Genomic DNA, 19,720 nt, shown 5'->3' with positions numbered 1-19,720 from the left:
ACGTGTGTGTTGCCTTTTATTTTATTTTATTTATTTTATTTTATTTTATTTTATTATTTTATTTATTTTATTTTATTTTATTTTATTTTATTTTATTTTATTTTATTTTATTTTATTTTATTTTATTTTATTTTATTCTATTCTATTCTATTCTATTCTATTCTATTTTATCTCCCCACAATAAATAATTCTCTTCCATTTACACCAGGAGATGTACCTTCTCAAATCAGGGCATTTGGCTGGGTCTGATGGGTCTGGCTTCCCGGGGGAGTAGCACCAGGTCAACTAGTCCTGAGTCCTTGTGGTTGCTGGGCTGCCCTGTGAGGCCTGTGCACACAGATGCCATAGCATGTGTTGGCTTTGGGTCAGACATGGTGTCATTTGGAAGTGCATGCAGTGGTAACCAGGTAACCCTCCTCTAAGCCTTGGGCCAATGACCTTCGTTTTTTGCTTCTGTCCCTGGAAATATGAAGGGAAGAAAGAATCATGATTTGCCTCACTCATGAGACCTTCTGAGGCCCAAATGAGATGATGATCATGAAATTATTTTGAAAACAAGGTCATATTAGTACATAAAAGGGGAAGGGCTTGGATAATAGTAAAACATATCTTCTAAATTTTGCGAATGGGGTTCTATGACCTGGCTTTTCCCCACAGAAGCAAATGGACCCAGGAATCACACCTGTATGGGGTTGGTGCCAACCAAATTCTGGAAAACCAAAAAGGAGACACACGGTTCAAGTAGTTGTCATGTATACCCTAACTGTTCTAAATTGGAGGAGAAGTTTGCAGTTTTCAGGTCACTTGCACGAAATAGGAGAACTATTTGTACCCAAAACAAAAACATCAGAAGACAACTGTAGGAGTAACAACAGTGAAGGTGGGGAAGCCTGTCCAGGCTTTTGGAATTGGAAGAGGAAAAGGAGATAGATCCATAACTCTGAAAGGTTCCAGAAGGGCAGGACGAAGAAGCATATCAACAGCAGAGCTCATTTGCTCCTGTCAGCCACATCCAGGGCAGCACAGCTTAAGGACCAGGACCTCAGAGAGAGGAAAGCAAAGCCAGGAAGCAGACGCTTCCCTCCATGTCCAAGTGCCTAACCAGCCCTTACAGAGTGTGATGTGCAATTCCAAGGAGAGGGAGGGACATTCTGGGAAGAATGTGGAAAATTCTCAGGTGGTCAGCCCCTTGCAAGGCCTTGGGCAAATGGGTATGGCCACAGGGTCTTGAGTATGAACAGGTAGGTCACCATGGAAGGAGGTACCTGCACCCACACCACTAGCCTCATCCTGCAGTTGACAAGGCAATAGGACTCAGTGCCTATTTGTGAATGCAAGGAGATGGGTGGGATCTGCTCTCTCCTGTGCTGAGAAGTAGCACCTCTTGCCACACCAAGGGAGGAGTGAATCTGATGTGGGAATTTGGCCTTTGTGTGTGCAGCTCTGCCCCTCTGGGCTCTTTGAACGATGTCTGTCTGCCTCCCTGCAGGACATGGATGTTACATTGTGTTCCAGTTGTAAGGAGGCAGATAAGCTCACAGGAGCTGAGCACCTCCACTGTGTAGCCAACATACAGGCTGTACAATCTTAGGGGTGCCATTCCATGTCCTTGAATTTAATTTTATTGACAATAAAACTGATAGTTGAGTCCTTATCTAACTTCTATGTCTATTTCTCATTGCTTTGATTCTTGGAGGGAAGGGTTATTCAAAATCTAAATAGGAAACTCTTGTTGGTAAATCAAACGGGTTCTTTCTCTGGAAAATTCTTGGGGAAGTTGGAGAACATTGACATCATAAATAGAACTATGGAGAGTGATTAAAAGTGAATCACAGCTAAACTTGCAGAGGCAATGCATGACTATAAACTATGCATTGACCTTGTAATAATTCTCCCTATATTTCTAGTAGGTACTATACTGTATTGGAAATATCTTGTGTAAGTGATAGGATATTATGTTAATGTATAAATATAAAATTTAGTAAGCATAATTGTGAAGTTCAAAAAAAATTCACAAATATGTAATGATAGTGTATAGCTACACCTAAAGGAAGATACACTAAATGTAAAGAAAATTAGGGTTTGCCAGTAACCTCTATGATCATAAATGTGAATGCCAATCAGAACATCAAACACAGCAATTAGAGTCTCATCCTATCTGCCCTGGTGGAATCACTCGAGAATGTTAAGGCCAAGTTGAATGAGCAGGACACAGGACAAACTGGAGTAGGCCCACAGAGACAATGCAAGGTGACGAGGAAAGGGACCAAGGGAATGGACAATGGGGTTACATATCCTGGTGAAAGGAGGCCTGCAAGGAAGAATGATGACCATCATTACATAACCAAGTGGTGCTCACATGGAAGAGGAAGATAATGTGGCTCTCAGAGGACTGAATGTTGAATGTAAAGAAAAGTTAGATGGCCTAACAATTAGGTCCAATTGGAATAGAATGCCTCCTACATAGTGAGTTCTTAGTTATTAGAGTCTAGTAAAGAGAATGTCATGCCTTTAGTAAGAATTGAATGTGGTTAGGTATTATGTAGGTATCCAGTTCTGATGCACTATGATTCTAGTAATTACTCATATGATACTTATCTAGCACAGCCTTAATTGTTATAAATCTTAATTATAAATGTGGATTCTCTTCTCTTCCCTTACTTGTTCACTCATGGGGTTTAACTCACTGCCTTTCACTTGAACATAAATATTTACTGAATGAGTGAATAGTAGACAGTAAGTATTTCTTAATTATGGTGATGAGAGGCTCAATAGTATTTGACTAGTGGATTACTAAACAAAGAAGAATATTAAGCATTAGCAGAGTTTTTTTTCTCATACTATTTCTTAACACAAGAAATTTTTCCTAATTTGGTAATATTTCTCTTTAACGTTCTTTACTTAAGAGTTGAACACAATATGCTGAACAGCCTTGAGGCATCTTCCTGTTTGAAAAAGAGAAATATAGTTTACATTTTGCAAAGGATGCTCTCATCCATTATTTCTTTATAATCCTCAGAATAACATGATGAGGTTGACATTTTCCAAATGAGGAAACAAGGCCCAGAGATAGAAAGGCACTTGCTCAAGGACACAAAGCCAGTAAATAGCAGAGCCTGGACCAAGGACAAGGTCTATTAATTCTAAATTGAATGCTCTTTCCACTGTAAGTCAAATGCCTCCAACAAAGGTCCCGAGGAAGAAGAAAGGCTGTGTGCTTCCATCTGGTTAAGCTGGTCAGACCCACCTGCCCCTCATTTTCCCCATGTGCTTCTCCTCTCAGCACCCTGCAGTCAATAAAAACAATTGTTCACAGGAGACAGGGCTCTGGTTTGCCTGGATGCTGAGCTGATTGTGATGCTATGTGAATATGACCACAACATAACTTGTCTTTATAAATATCCATTCCTTGCAGGCTTGTGAAACTACTCGCTAGAAGTCTGAGTCTGTTTGGCAGGGAGACAGGGACAGGGCAGCTGTGAGTTGGCACAGTTACCCTAGGCTAGTCCATTGCAAGGCACCTCACTTAAAGGAGGGATGGAAGCTGGTACAGTGGTTTGATACCAGGACTGCTGGCAGCTCCCACCTTGTGACCTGGGATTGCAAGGTGATCTGTGAAGAGAGGCTTTGAAATATCATTAGACATGCTCCGAGGGTATGCTTGCTGCTGCTTAAGTGCTTTGGAAAAGGGACTTCCAGTAAATGTGTTCAGTATTCTCCTTTCCTCTTCCATCACATATCTCACTGTTTTCTTTTCTTCCTTCTTGAGAAAACAGCCAGAAAATAACATGTTCTCATAATAATCAGATGAAGTTTCCTCACATTAATTCATTCAATAAACATGAGCAATTACAGTGTGCCTGATGCTGCGCTAAGTTATGAAAATATAGAACTGGAAATTGCTGTTTATGCAATCAATGAGTTAAAGTCTAGTAGGAAAGATGAACAGTTAAAATAGAAGGTTACTAGTACTATTACTGAGGTATTTGAAAAATGCTATAATTGGCATTACTGAAGAAATTATCAGAAGCAGTAGAATATAAATGATAATCTCTGTATAATAAAAACTTTTCCAAACAGAGTAAGAGTGAGCCTAAATTCATGAAAAGACACCAACATATATATATATATATATATATGTAATTTTCTTAGTTTGAATAAAAATTTGCAGCGGAAACAACTAGTGATCATTTCTGGAACAAAACTTCCCCTCTAAGGGCTTTAATTGTTGTTTAAATAATTTTAAAAGGTGGGGTTCCATAGACAGATTTATTAGAGGCCTTAGGTCTGGGACAAATCTATAGGGTCTTCTCCCTGCTACTGCCACCAAACGTCCATTGTGACCAAGTGTGGATTTCATTATAGAAGAAAGTAATGCCATTTTTAACAGTTTATATTTTCTCTGGAGATTCTGGTTTCCTTTATTTTATTCTTGAAGTATTTTTTATATTCTTTAGGCACAGATATCCTCCTGGTTTTTCCTTTTATAATCCTCTTGAGTTAAATCCACTGTTTCTTTGTAGCCCCCCTTCACACACTCCCATTATAGATCATTGCCCAGAATATAATCACATGGGTAACTGAATGCAAAAATAAAGTCCAATTTGTCATCTATTGACACATATCCTCAAGTAGCTTTCTGTGCCTGTTTGGATTAACTGTAGCTGCATCTAAGAGAATAATTAATAATAAATATAACATAAGAAAGATAAAATTTTATTTTTCCATTACAAGGAGAAATTTGGCAATACAGAGGTGGCATGGTGGGCTGATTTGTCATCAGAAACATGGTTTTCATCTTTCTTTTTCATTATCCTCCTCCCATGGCTTTCATTCTCCAAGAATCCAAGAAAGTCAAAATGAATGTTAGAACTCCAGCTACCATGCCTACAAATCAGAAGAAATAATAAGCAGGAAATGATCTATTTCTTTTATGAATATCTCCTTGAAGCCCCTTCACAACACATCTATAATAATAAAAGCATAATATGCTAATTAGACCGGACAGCCGAACGACTTTCCAGTCGTCATTCCGGACGTCCTTCCAGACAAAGCCGCTGCAGCGGGGGCTGAGGCAGAGGTGGTTAGGGGCAATCAGGCAGGCAGGTGAGCAGTTAGGGATGATCAGGCAGGCAGGTGAGCAGTTAGAAGCCACAGGTCCTGGACTGTGAGGGGGATGTCTGACTGCCTGTTATGGGCAAATCCTATGCCCAACATTATTTCCTCTAAACTGGTAGTTGGACATCCCCTGAGGGGTCCTGGATTGTGAGAGGGTGCAGGCCAGGCTGAGGGACCACCCCTCCCCTGTGTACAAATTTTGTGCACTGGGCCTCTAATCTACTATAAGTCATTGGACAGAACTCGATCATTAGCCATCCATAGCTGCAAGGGAGGCAGAGGAATGCAATTTTCTTTAGCTTAGCTGAATACGTCTAAACAAAATCTGTTTTCCATTGCTGACCTAGAAAAAAAAAAAGAATAGGTCATTGTGAGGAACAGATTTCTAACTCTTTCACACCACAGCACATCATAATCAAGTTGCTGAAAGCCAGTCTTAAAATATCTTTACTTTGGTCTTACATTTCTTTCATACTTTGGCAAAATGTAGAATTCCAAGTTGAAAATAATTTTCATCAGAACTTTGAAAGTATTTTTCTACTATAACCTAGCATTCACTATAATGATAGAAGGTCAATCCTACAGAGGTATCACACTTATCTGATTTATTTATTTATTTAATCTCTGCAAGTGTTTAGTTCTTTATCCTTAGTGTTCGAAATTTAACAATGATTTTTCCATTTATCATTTATCATGTCCTTTAGCTCTTCAAAATCATGTTCCACTATTTCTTTGATAGTTTTCATTAACTTCCTATATCTTTTCCTTCTATATCTTCTATTCTTGACCGTTAGGCCTCCTGCATAAGTCTTGTGTCACTTGTATTTTCTGTCATATTTTTGTCTCTACTTATTTCCATTCTACTTTACAGAGAAAGGTATCTTGGAAATGTTTTACTTTAAATCCTTCAACCCAATTTTTCTACTGCAGTTTGTTTTGCTTTGGCAGGTTATTGTAATCATCAAGATCTCATTCTTGTTCTCTGAATCTTCCTTTCTCATAGGACTCTGTTATGCTGTGAATGCAGTATTAGCTTACATGTCTCTGAGTAAATAAATAAAAGTTTTTGTCCGTTTTTCTTTATTATTTAATATCTATATTTCCTTTGAATACTTTGTTTATGGTAGAATCAATCTCTTGTCATATTTCATTCTTCAAATATCTTATGATCTTTGGTTTTCTATTCATATTTAATAATGAAGACATGTAAGAATTTCAGTTAATATAGCTCACGAAAGACATCCTAACCACTGCAAACATTATTCAGTAATAGACCACACACACACAAGCTTGAAAGTAGGAAAGGGAAGCTTGCAGCTTTCAAAAACAGAAAAAAAATTCAAAGCCATAGCTAAATATGAAAATAAAAGGAAAGTGACCTATAGGGGCATCATATTTGGTTATAAAATAAATGCCTAGGGGAGGAAGTTTTAAGATCAGGGTCCTACCCACAGGGTCGTAGCAAAGGCAAAATTTAAATTTGCCCCAAATAATATTCTATAGAATAGAGTATCAAGTGCTATCATGGCAAAAAATAAAATATCAATACAAAGGAGGAAAAGGAAGAGGAGAAAGAAGACAAGAAGGAGGAGGAGAGTTATAAATAAAAAAACATAATGAGATTTAGCAAGTACAACAAACAGAAAAATTAAACCCAATGAGCTACGTAGGTAATAAACCAATTTGAACAGAGAAATTTTAAAAAAGGCAATCTGGAAAAATGAATTTCTAAAACTAAAAAATATAGCTAAAATTTTCCAATTTTTATGTACATTATAAACCCCACAGATTTGAGATGCACAACGAACTCCAAACAGAATAAACAAAAAGAAACCACACCACAGCACATCATAATCAAGTTGCTGAAAGCCAGTAATAAAGAGAAAAATCTTAAAAGCTGCCAGAAAACAAAGCCTCATCATATACAGAGGGATGAGATTAGAATGACCACAGATCAGAAATGATGCAAAACAGAGCAGTGAAATGACATATTTAACACGCTAAAAGGGAAAAAGTGTCAACCCACAACTCTATATCCAGTGAAAATATTCTTCACAAATGAAGGTTAAACAAGGCTATTTCTAAAAAAGCAAAAGCTGAGAGAGTTTAATGCAAGCAATGCCATGCTACAAGAAATGTTAAAGGAAGTTTCTCATGCTAAAGAATAACGTTTTAAAAAAAACACACTCAGATTTACACCAAGAAATGAAGAACACAGAAAATGGTAAATATAGGAATTATAAAAATATGTGTATGAAAGCGTTTCCTTATTATTAAAATTTCTTTAAAAGATAAATGGCTATTTAAAAATGTATTATGCATTTTATAAATATGTAGAAATAAGATATATGACACTTTGTAATAGTACAAAGGATGATGGCGGGAATGGACACATGCTGTGTGAAGGTAAGACTTTCATTGGAAGTAAATATTAAAGACATACTGTATAAGTTGAACATTATTATTGTAAACCCTAGAATAAAAAGATAAGTTGGAATACTAAAGCTACTAAATAAATCATTAAGAAGGCAAAAAAAGAACAATGTAAACACAGAAAAAACAATAGTACAAATAGAAAGCAAACAGCCAGATGGTAGAATAAAAACCAAATATACTGATAATTTTATTACATGTATATTGTCTAAACACTCCATTAGAAGGCAGAGATTGCTCAGCATTTTTAAAAACAAGAAGCACATATATGCTATAAATAGAACAAATTTAAATACAATGACATGGGTTAAAAGTAAGAGGAGGAGAAAAGATAAATCATACAAACACTGAGATAGCTATATTAATAACAAAGTAGTTTTCAGGATGAGGAATATTATCTGAAATATAGCAGGACACTTAAATGCTGAAAATGACAAATGCATCCAGAGTATATAATCATTCTTAATGTGTGCACAGCATCTACTAACAGAGCTTTGCAATACATAAAGCAAAACTCTCAGGCTCAAAGGAAATATAAAAATTCACAATTATAGTTGGAGATTTTACCATTCATCTCTTTGTAATTAATTATATATATATATATATATATATATATATATATATATATATATATATATAGAATCCACAAAGGCATAAAAGTCAAACAAAAGTATAAAGCAACTTCTATTAGTTGACATTTATAGGACAATGTACCAAAGATAGCAGTAGACACATTCTTTACAAGTACATATAAAACATCTACCATGCTAGACTATTAGCTAAACTGAAACATTTAGAAGGATCAAAGTCATAGAGTATATATTCTCATATATACATACAAATAATAGGAAATCAATACCAAAAGTAATCTGGAGAAAACCCAAATATTTTGAAATTAAACAAGGCACTTCTAAATATCCGCAAATCAAAGAAAACATCACAAAAGACATTATTAAATATTTTTAAATAATTATATAAAAATCACCACATATCAAAAGTGTAAGGTGAAGCTAAAACATTATTTAGAAAGAAATGTATTGCTTTATATAATTATATCAGTGAAAACAGTTTTAAAATCAATTTTGTAATTTCCCATATTAGCAAAGTAAGAAAAGAAAGGTAACTCAAAAGAAGTGAATGGAAGAATAAAGTAAGAACAAAAATTAATAAAATTAAACACATACACACATGAGAGAAAAATCAGTGAAAACAAACCTGGTTTTCAGAAAACATTAAAAAAATTAATTAACTTCTAATAAACTCCTGGATCATGGATTAGCAAAAGGACATTAGTGGGACAAACAATAAAATGTTAGTAATGTAGAAGTATTGTCCAATGTTAGTTTTCTGGTTTTGATAATGGTATTGTAGTTATATAAGATGTTAACATTTGGGGAAGATGGATGGAAGGTACATAGAAACTCTGTACTATTTTTTTGACAACTTCTTGGTAAGTCTGAAATTATTTCAAAATGAAAACATTTTTAAAAAGAGAGAAGAACTTCGGTTTTTGAGAGACTCTGTTAAGAAATCAAAGGGGCCAGCTGTGATTGAGATATATTTGTAATACACATATCTGACAAAGACTTGTATCAAGAATACATATACAGCCCTAGCCTGTTTGCTCAGTGGATAGAGCACCGGCCTGCTGTCTGAAGAATCCCAGGTTTGATTCCAGTCAAGGGCACATGCCCAGGTTTCTGGCTCAATCCCCAGTAGGGGGCATGCAGGAGGCAGCCAATCAATGATTCTTTCTCATCATTGATGTTTCTATCTCTCTCTCCCTCTCCCTTCCTCTCTGAAATCAATTTTATATATATATGAACACACACACAATTCTTACAACTCAATCTTAAGAAGACAAACAAACCAACTAAAAACTTAAAACTTGTAAAATGTTTGGACAGATATTTCTCAAATGAAGAGACATGAATGTCCAATAAGCATATGAAAACATGCTCAAAATTACTAGTGATCAGGGAAATACAAATAAAGTCATAATACCACATTTAAAATTTTTCTTTTTTGTTAACCCTCACCCAAGGATATTTTCCCATTGATTTTTAGAGAGAGTGGAAGAGAGTGAGAAAGACAGAGAGAAATATTGATGTGAGAGAAAAACATTGATTGGTTGTCTCCTGCAGGAGCCCTGCAACCGAAGTACATGCCCTTGACCAGAATCAAACCAGGGACCCTTCAGTTTGCAGGCTGATGCTCTATCCACTGAGCCAAACTGGCTAGGGCTAATGGCTACAATTTTTAAAGGCTGCTAACACTAATATTGACTTACATGTGGAACAATTGAATTTTCATATATTGCTGTTGGGAGTGTGAACTTGTAACAAGCTCTTTGGAAATGGTTTTAAAGTTTTAAGTGGAGCCTAACATAACATACTCTTAGCATATAACCCAGCAATTATACAGGTAAGTTTTTACCCCAAAGTAATAAAAATATATACCCAAAAAAGACATGAACAGAATGTTCATTGATTATTCTAAATACCTCAAGCAATAGTAACCAAAACAGTGTGGCATTAGCATAAGGACAGATGTATACACTAATGAAATGGAATAGAAAGTCCAGAAATAAACCCTTGCATGTATGGTCAATTGGTTTTCAACAAGAGTGACAAGATCTTTCAATAGGGAAGTAAGTCTTTCCAATAATTGGTGCTGGGAAAACTGGATTTTCACATGCAAAAGAATAAAGTTGAACCTTATACTATATATAGAAATTAACTCAAAATGGGTCAAAGGCTAAATTACAAAGCTAAAACTTAGAAGGCAATCTTTGTGACATTGACTTTGGCAATAATTAATTGAATATGAAATCAAAAGCACAAGCAACAACAACAAAAATAGATAAATTGGAGTTTAACAAAATTTAAAACTTTTGTGGAAAAAAAAAAGACATTGTCAAGAGAGTGAAAAGGCAGCCCAGATAATGAAAGAAAATATTTGCAAATCACATATATAATAAAGGATTAGCATGCAGAATATATAAAGAACTCCTACAACTCAAAAAACGAAAACAACTCACTTAAAAAATGGATGATGGACTTTTCCCCATATTTAAATGGCCAAAAGCACATGAAAAGATGCTCAGCATCACTGGTCATAAGGGAAATGCCTATCAAAACCAAAAGGGGATACCACTTCACACCACTAAATCCTATATAATAAAGAGGTAATATGCAAATTGACCATCACTCCAACACACAAGATGGCTGCCCCGATGTGGTCAAAGATGGCCGCCCCCATGTGGACACAAGATGGCCGGCAGGGGAGGGCAGTTGTGGGCGATCAGGCCAGCAGGGGAGGGAAGTTGGGAGGAACCAGGCCTGCAAGGGAGGGCAGTTGAGGGCAATCAGTCAAGCAGGGGAGGGCAGTTGGGGGTGACCAGGCCAGCGGGGGAGAGTAATTAGGGGCAACCAGGCTGGCATGGGAGGGCAGTTAGGGGTGACCAGGCCAGCAGGGGAGGGCAGTTAGGGGCAATCAGGCTGGCAGCGGAGCAGTTAGGCGTCAATCAGGCTGGTAGGGGAGTGGTTAAGGGGTGATCAGGCTGGCAGGCAGAAGCGGTTCAGGGTAATCAGGCAGGCAGGTAGGTGAGCAGTTGGGAGCCAGCAGTCCTGGATTGTGAGAGGGATGTCCAACTGCCTGTTTAGGTCTGATCCCGGAACGGGCCCAAACGGGCAGTCGGACATCCCCGAGGGGTCCAAGATTGGAAAGGGTGCAGGTTGGGCTGAGGGACACCAGCCCTCCCATGCATGAATTTCATGCACCAGGCCTCTAGTGGTTTTATAAAACAACAAACAAAGAAAAAATACCCCCAATTGGAACCCTTGCATATTATGGTTGGAAATGATGCAGTTACTGTAAAAAACAATATTGTAATTCCTCAAAAAGTGAAACACAAATGACCACATAGTCTAGCAACTCCACTCCTAAGTATATACCCAACAGCATTGAATGCAAGGGCTTAAACAGATGCTTGTATCCCATGTTAATAGCATCATTATTCAAAATAGCCAAAAGATTAAAAACAACCCAAATATCCATCAAGATGGATGGATAAACAAAATGTGGTATATACATACAATGGAATATTATTCATGTTTGAAAGGAATGGCGTTCTTATACATGCCACAACATGGATGAACTTCGAAAACATACTAAGTGAAATAAGCCAGACACAAAGGGATGAATATTGTATAAATCTATTTGTATGAAGAACCCAGAATAGGCAAATTCATAGACACAGAAAGTGTAATAAAGTTACCAGGGGCTAGGGGAAGGGAGAAATGGGGAGTTTCATTTAATACATGTGGGATTTCTGCTCAAGATGATGAAAAAATTCTGGAAATGGATAGTGGTGAGTGTTGCACAACATTGTGAATGCATTTAATGCACTGAATTATATACTTAAAAATAGTTAAAATTTTATGTCATATTTTACCACAATAAAAGGATGTGAAAAAAAAAACCCAAATTTGAAAAAAAAGCAAATGTCCACAAAGGAAAAGGGAAAAAAGAATTGTGGTTATCTTCATACACTAGAGTACTTCTCAGTAATAACAAACAACAATGTGGATAAACCCCAGAAATATAATACTTAACAAATGAACCCAGACAAAAAATAAGTATATGCTATATGACTCCATTTATATGAAGTTCTGGAAAAAGCAAAACTAATCTGTAGCGACAGGAATAAGCCAGTTGTTGAGTAGGGTTGGGGTTTATGACTGTAAAGGAGTGTAAGAAAACTTTCAGGGGTGATGGGAATGTTTTATATCTGGATTAGCATTGTGATTATACAGGTATATGTATTTGGCACAATTATTGAACTCTAACTTATAATGAGGGCATTTATTGTTCTATTGTATCTAAATTGTTCTTCAATGAAATTGATGAAAGGAAGAAAGAAGGAATAAGGAAGGGTGGGAGGGAGGCAAGGAGGGAAAGAGGGAGGCAAAATTCACATAACCAAAGCAATTAGAATAGGGCAGTGGTCGGCAAACTGCGACTCGCGAGCCACATGCAGCTCACGAGCTGCGGTTTGTCGCTCTGTTGACTAATGAGTTTGCCGACCTCTGGAATAGGGTAATACTGATATAAGCAAGACAATTACATAGGTTGAATAAAACAGACAGTTCAGAAACAATTCCAAATATATACAGAAATTTAGCAATGACAGAAATGGATGGTATTGAAAAGGAGAAAAAAAGAAGCAGAACAATAAGCCAGCCATTTAGTAAAAAAGTTTAATTATGAGCCTGCATCACACCAACACACAGTCCACTGCAGAAGGACTGAACACCTAAATATTCAAGGCAAATTTTTACAACTTTTAAAAAAAGTTGTAGAAGAATAACTTCATGATTTTAAGATATTTAAGAATTTCTCAGATACATCACAGTCCCTGTAACTCTCCCATACATATATCATAATAATTAAGAAAGTTGATCACATCAACATTGCAAATATCCTCCCCAAAAGACAATAAATAAATTTAAAAGGTATATACATCATAGGCTCTCAAAAGATATTTACTAACATGTTAAAATCAAGTTACCATATCTAGATAACAGGGCATCCCAAGAGCCTTAGTGTAGTTTTCAGCTTGAATCATTTCAGAAGTGCAAGTGCTACTAACTTACATTAACAATATTTGAAAAGTTAAGTATTTCTATTTCAATGTATTGGTATGTTTCTTATTAAAATTCAACATAACCACTGTCTTGGGCCACACATTCCTCTAGTTGATTTTCAAACTTAATAAAAACTTTACTCCACTGTCCCTCAGTGATAGAAAGAATTGCATTTCTAATCTCCGCTTTAAGATCCTCCAGAGATGGAGGTTTGATGAACACATGGCAGACAGAAAACTGTCCCTTGCCTTCCTTTCTCATTGTTCCCTCAGCTCCCTCTGTGTCCCTGCCCACTGCGCCCACACTTTAATTCCACGTGGAGCTCTGCTTCATGATCTCCTTTGGCATAATTCAGTTTATTCCCATTTGCATCACTCCTACTTTAGCAGCTTACCCCCACTACACTCCATACTTAGAACTTTCTTTCTTCTTTCTTAGCAAAACTCCCTTGTCCTAGGTTACATGTCCTCCAGGCCACATGCCATGCTATTTTTTAAAAATTAGCAATGCTAATGTGTTAATATGTATGAATAACATAACTTATTATTTACCCCATCTGCAAAGTGACAAATTAACAGTTAGGATTATAGTTACCCAAAGAAAAAATACTAATATTGGAAAATTTCAGATAAACTTGTAGGAAGATGGGATTTTTGGATAGGTGGCTTGTCTTTTAATGTTCTTCAAATCCCCTAAGTGTTTGCTGGTGCACTGAAAGTAACATGCAGTACTCCACCCAGGGCTGATGGTTGGTTTGTCACACAAACATGTAACCAACATGTTCTGTGCTCTGGTCTCATTTCCTATTCCAGGTCGTAGTCACTTTACAACATGGTATTTGGGCAAATTAGAGCAGAATCAAGCAATGGGAAAAGCCTTCTTTGGTGAGGCTTTCTCTGTAAAACAGAACTGGGAGAAGCAGCTGGTGAATGTCACATTAGGTCAACTGTGATGGACAGACAACATGGGACACCCTCTATGGGCCCTGCGTTGTCCACCCCGGGCAGTGGGCAGTGATACAGGTGTGACTGAGACTGCTCTCCTAAGTCGTGACTACTGAACACTGCTACTGTTTTGATGAAAAGAGCCCCGTTAATCTGCATATTAACAAAAAACAGAAAGATAGTCAAGTTATTTCTTAGAAGAAGCGAGAAAGACATTTTCCCCTTGAATCTCTGCAAGATACATCTCTGATGGAAACCCCATCCAACACACGCACACACACATACACAAATACTAATAAAAATGGAAAAACCAAGCAAAAAATCCCTTCATCAGAGTCTGTGTCTTGCTTTCCTTTATTCCTTGCTACACATGAGTATGTGAAAGTGCACCACACTCAGACATGCAGCCTGATCGAGTGATAATCTCCTATAATGTGCCTCTATTTAAAGCCACAAACAGATGGAGGGTTTATGAGCAAGGCTGGTAAAAGTAAAAGCAAATGATTGCAATAGTTGTACTTTTAATAGGATTCCCCACAATCTAAAACATTATTCCCCAAGGAACAAATTGTTCTATAAAATTATGTTACTTAGGAAGAAGACAGTCCGCCCTGACTTTGCGGAGGCAACAGAAGACTCCAGGATGCCGGGCGCTCTCAAGTCAAATCAGCATCCTGGGAGAGAGGACTCAGGGACACCATGATCCCCAAAGAAAACGCTCAGTGGAACAGGGTAAAAAGCAGAAAGATCAAGGGTAGAAAAAAGCATATGAAAGATGTATGAGTTTTGATTGAACTTATTACCTTCTAATCGTCTACTTTGTAAAACAAGGCTTGAGAACTTTCTATGAATTTAAGATAAGCACACAACATGGCTTCCTTCTCTACCAGTGCAGACCAATAACTCCAGCACAGCAAATCTTGCTTAACAAACAGTGGAATCGCCAATGACCCAACATGAAGTCATTGCCATTATTCCTTCTAAGAGAAACAAAACTCACTACAATCCTATAATTAAGATGAATATACTGTAGTGATGGCCTTTGCGTAAATTATAATTAAAGCTAATCTTAATTAAAGTTATTACACCATTTTGGAAGAACATAAACAACCCAAAGAGAGGGAAACAATGTGGTCAATAACTCACTCCAAAAATATTTTTTTGCCTCCAAAGCTCTCATTGAGGGAGACATTCCTGCGTATGATACAAATGGTTCTGACATTAAGAAAAGTAAACAAGTAAGAAAAATAAAGATGGAAAAATTCTGTGGTCAGTTCACAAGTGCTTTTTTATTGTTTGAGGCAGGGTTAAAGCCTTTTATAAAGACAAGGATATATGTGCCGCTAGATTGGATATGACATGGGACTAGTCTAGCTGCCCTTGCTCAGAACTCTGGCTGCCCATAATATGCCAAGGACAAAACAAAGAACTAGGGTGGGACCCAATGCAGCTAATTTAAAGCATTATCCCAATGCTGTTTTATAGATCAAAAAGAAAAAAAGGTACTTGACTCTGGTTATTCATGGATTTGAGAAATAAACGCAAACATTCAATATCCTCCCTTAATGGTCTTGAGGATTTTAAGCTAAATAACTGATGACCAAAGGTTACATAATCTACAAGAGGGACTCTGGCCAGGCCCCATGCAAGTCATTCAAGGACTGTGTTGACTCAGTGCCTGAGTCCATGGGCTAGAACTGAGAAAACCGGTTCTTCTTGGGTGTTTCAGGGATCCTGACTCCCCAAACAGTTTTACAATAGCAACTCTCTAGTTATTTGGTACCTATAACTAGAAGGAGTCTCTTTCAGGTTTTGCTGTCCTCAAACTAAACTAAAACTAGGAGATATAATGAACACCTGGTCTAAATAGAAGTAAAAATAAATGTCATGTCAGAAGCAACCAACCTTTCCAGTATCGTCCAGAGTGATTTTACTGCTGTACTAATATATTAAATGACACTAACGCCCCCAAACCAGTCTGATCATGCTTATTTTCCTTGAAACATTGGTGCTGAAATATGGTCCAACATGCACCAAGGCTATCTTACCACCTTTGGATTTAATTTCTGAGAGGTCATGAGAATGATACCAAAGGGTTGTATCATCCATTAAAACTGTTTAGTCTGGTAGACATTTTCTATAGTCTTCCCTTCTCTCTTATCTCCTGATGCACCACTTTCTTTTGTCATATTACTACCTTAAAACAGCACCCAAAGGAGCAAGCTAGCTCCAAACACAACTATGGCCATAGATATAGTAGGAGGTGTGTGTGGTTAGAAATGAATGAGTGAATGAATGAATGAATGAATTAATTAATTAAAAATATTAAAAGTCCCTGGTATACCCAGATCCTGGTGCTGGAAAAGATGCCTGACATTGCCAAGTATTCAAGGCAAAACATGGATTTAGAAATGAACAAAACAAGATTAAGTCCATGCTTTTATCGTCAGGGATTTAGGGAAAGCTAGTCACTCCAATTCAGAAAGTGTGACAACATGAAACTGGCCATACATGAATAGCCTGGCCGAGAACTTACACCTTCTGCTCTCTGAAAAATTGCAAACCAAAACCCATTGCCCGTGATAAAGATACTAAAGAATGGGGCGGGGCATGGAGAATATGAGATGAATACTTAAGAGGAATAAAAGAGAGTGGGCTTCCTCAAAACTGTGACTATTTCACTAAAAATAAACCCACAGGACAATTGCATCAGAGGGATCTCTACTCAGTAGGCAAGCTGAAGACAGTCTCTCTCACTTGATTACAGCCACTGAGCATGCTCACGGAGGCCCCAGGTGTGACCTCTGCTCCCATGTGAGCAGCGGAGGGCCAGGCAATCTATCATGGTGTTCATCCTGTCAGCCTGGTGCTTCGCTGCTGCTGTCTGTCACCCTGGTGGATGAGACCTGCTTAAGGGCAATCATGTCAATCTCTATGTGACCACTCAATCTAAGGCAGAAAGATGATGGTGACAGGACTGGCAAAGTCAGCAGAAGGTACCAAAAGCTGAAGTCGTAGCCTTCCCACAGAGATGCCGTATGGGCATTGTCTTTATTCTTCAGCTTTTTCTTTATTTCTGCTTTCCTTTTTTGCTTAAATCCTCATGACATGGGCTAAGGCATACAGAACTTGCCTTCAGAGCTGGTCATCTCGGATAAACCTGTTGCCCTCCGAGTTCTTCCCATAGTAAACATAGCGACACTTCCCCAGGACACCTGAAAATAGAAGAAAACATCGTTACAAACCACCATTCCAACAGGAACCGAATAGGTGCTGCAAAGCAGGACACAACACAGGCCCAGATCCCACAGGTGGCAGCAGAAGGAGTAAGTCCCAGGAGGAAGGACCCTCCCTTCTTGTCCTCACCATTGACATTCAAATAAAATGTCAGCAGAGCACAGGCTCCCAGAATATCGTGGTTTCCTCCATGATGTCTCTTCCACATTTTAGAGACTTTTCTAGTTTGGCCAATTACTCCTCAAAAGAAAGCATAACCCTCTCCTCTCTCCAGGTTCCCTTAGAAGTTTCCAAAAATGGGAAATTAAGAATTTAAAGATGGGCCCAGCCCAAGCAAAAGATGTGGAACAGTCTTCCCTGAATGTGACTATTTTCAGTCCTCTATCATGAGTCAATATTACTAACTTCCTAAAAGGACCTTCCAGTTCCCAGAAGGCATCAAGCACTTAAGGGCTGATTAAGGAAGAGGGGTGGTGCTGACAACATGCCACATGGAAAGTCACAAGAGTTTGGACATTAAAGGATCCTTCTCACAGGCTGAACTGTAGTCTCAGGCAGGAATGCATTTGATTATATATATATATATATATATATATATATATATATATATATATACACACACACACATATATTATTGATTTCAGAGAGGAAAGGAGAGGGAGAGGGAGAGAGAGAGAGAAACATCAATGATGAGAGAGAATCATTGATCAGCTGCCTCCTGCACACCCCCACACTGGGGATCGAGCTTGAAACCCGGGCATGTACCCTGACTGGGAATCAAACCCAGGGCCCTTCAGTCCTCAGGCCAACTGAGCCAAACCAGCTAGGGCTAATTTTTATTTTCAGTTTTATTTTAAATAATTGTATAGCTCCATATACAGTTTTCCTTTCACTCAAGGAAGTTATGGGAGGATTTAACTATGAAAAATACCCTTAGAATAAGGTTAAACTTTTTAATCAATTCAATATTTATTCTAAATATCCATAAGAAATCATCTACCATAGTTATTATAAAAGCTTTGTAGGATTATTAAGGAAAAATAAGTTTTTCCAAGAAAATATTTAAACTACAATTTTATTTTTGCCACCTTGTTTTTTCTTCTAATTTTAGAAAAACTTAAAAATCAGCTTCACATCTATCTTGTTACTAATAGCACTTGAGTCTCTGATGTGTGCATAACCAGAAAGAAAAAACAAACAGAAATATCCATAAAACATTAATTCATGAGCCACAAATCAGCCTATAAAAATAGCTACCTATATGTATGATTTTTTTCCCATCAGTGTGATAGTAGGAAACCAACAATCACCAGCTATTGTTTACTTGGGATAAATTAGCATTTGAAATTATCCAGGTCCTTCACATCAGAGGTTCTAAGTAGTAAATATTTTGTGATTATATAAGGGATACTTCTCCATTTCAGAACTTTAAATCTTCTTCTTAATTAAGGGTTAAAAAATGACTCAGAAACCTTTAAGGACAGGCAGAAGCTCCTAGGTTTGAATGACTTGGGACAAAGTTGGGAATTGCTGGGGTCACAGAATCTGAGAGCTGGTGAGAGGATGATACTCTCCCATGGCCTCCAAACTGGTCTTGGTGATGTTCTCATTCCTTCTATTTTTTACCATATTCCCAAGAGCAAGTTTGCTGTGGCCCACACTTCCCCCTTGGCCATACTTTCTACTTAGCTCCCTATCCCCAATTTCTGTTTTTGAGTTTGGGTCTGGAAACACTGAGCTTGGATAAAACCTCCCTGAATCCTTTCTTAAAATCTCTAGGTGATTCTTTTGGCTATTGCCATTGATCTGTTCTCTTTATTGGGCTTAATGTGTAGCACCTCGGGTTGGACTGACATTGTCCCCAATGCCCAGAACCTGTCTGTGGGCTTGGCTGGTTAGAATCTGTTCCAGGAACAGCATCCCCTACAGGCCTGGGTGGGAGTGTCGCAGCTGTTTCTGAAAATCCACAAGGGGCTTCCTTAAACATAATTGATTCAAATACACCCATGAAGAATTTGGAAGAATGAGGTGGAAAGATGTTAATATCTCTCTATAGCACCAGGACAGCATGCATTTTTATACCAGAAAAAAAATGGATAGGGCTGTCAGATATCATAAAGAGCACAGTCTTGCTCTTGAGTAAAAGAATTCAAGGCAGATACACACACCACACTCCAGTGGGCGTATTCATTCCCTCCTGCAAAATTTCCAGCACATTCAGATTGGATTTCTTTTCTCTGCCCTCTCCCCACAGTAAACCTCAACTCTCCTGGAAATAGGCTGTTACACCTGGAACACGGGTCCTGACATGGAGGAAGGTGAAGTGTTCTGAGCCATGTT

At 37.8% G+C, this 19,720-nt stretch overlaps 1 protein-coding gene across 2 annotated transcripts in view; it reads right to left on the bottom strand.

Moving 5' to 3' along the window:
- Positions 1 to 4,696: 4,696 nt before the first annotated feature.
- The window catches only part of LRMDA (leucine rich melanocyte differentiation associated), a 1,091,841-nt gene continuing 1,076,817 nt past the window's right edge, over positions 4,697 to 19,720 (bottom strand). The window contains exons 7-8 of one of the 2 annotated variants that reach the window (XM_080687598.1): positions 17,277 to 17,358; positions 4,697 to 4,887 (exon numbers count right to left, since the gene is read on the bottom strand). In XM_080687598.1, coding sequence (XP_080543724.1) covers positions 17,279 to 17,358 — 80 coding nt within the window. In that variant the 3' untranslated portion in view covers positions 4,697 to 4,887; positions 17,277 to 17,278. Of the gene's footprint in view, positions 5,462 to 17,276; positions 17,359 to 19,720 lie in introns of both variants that reach the window. The other variant, XM_080687599.1, reaches the window with a different exon arrangement.

Source organism: Plecotus auritus, assembly GCF_963455305.1.
Source record: "Plecotus auritus genome assembly, chromosome: 9".
NCBI classification, from domain to species: domain Eukaryota; kingdom Metazoa; phylum Chordata; class Mammalia; order Chiroptera; family Vespertilionidae; genus Plecotus; species Plecotus auritus.
This window is presented reverse-complemented; position numbering and strand designations above follow the sequence as displayed.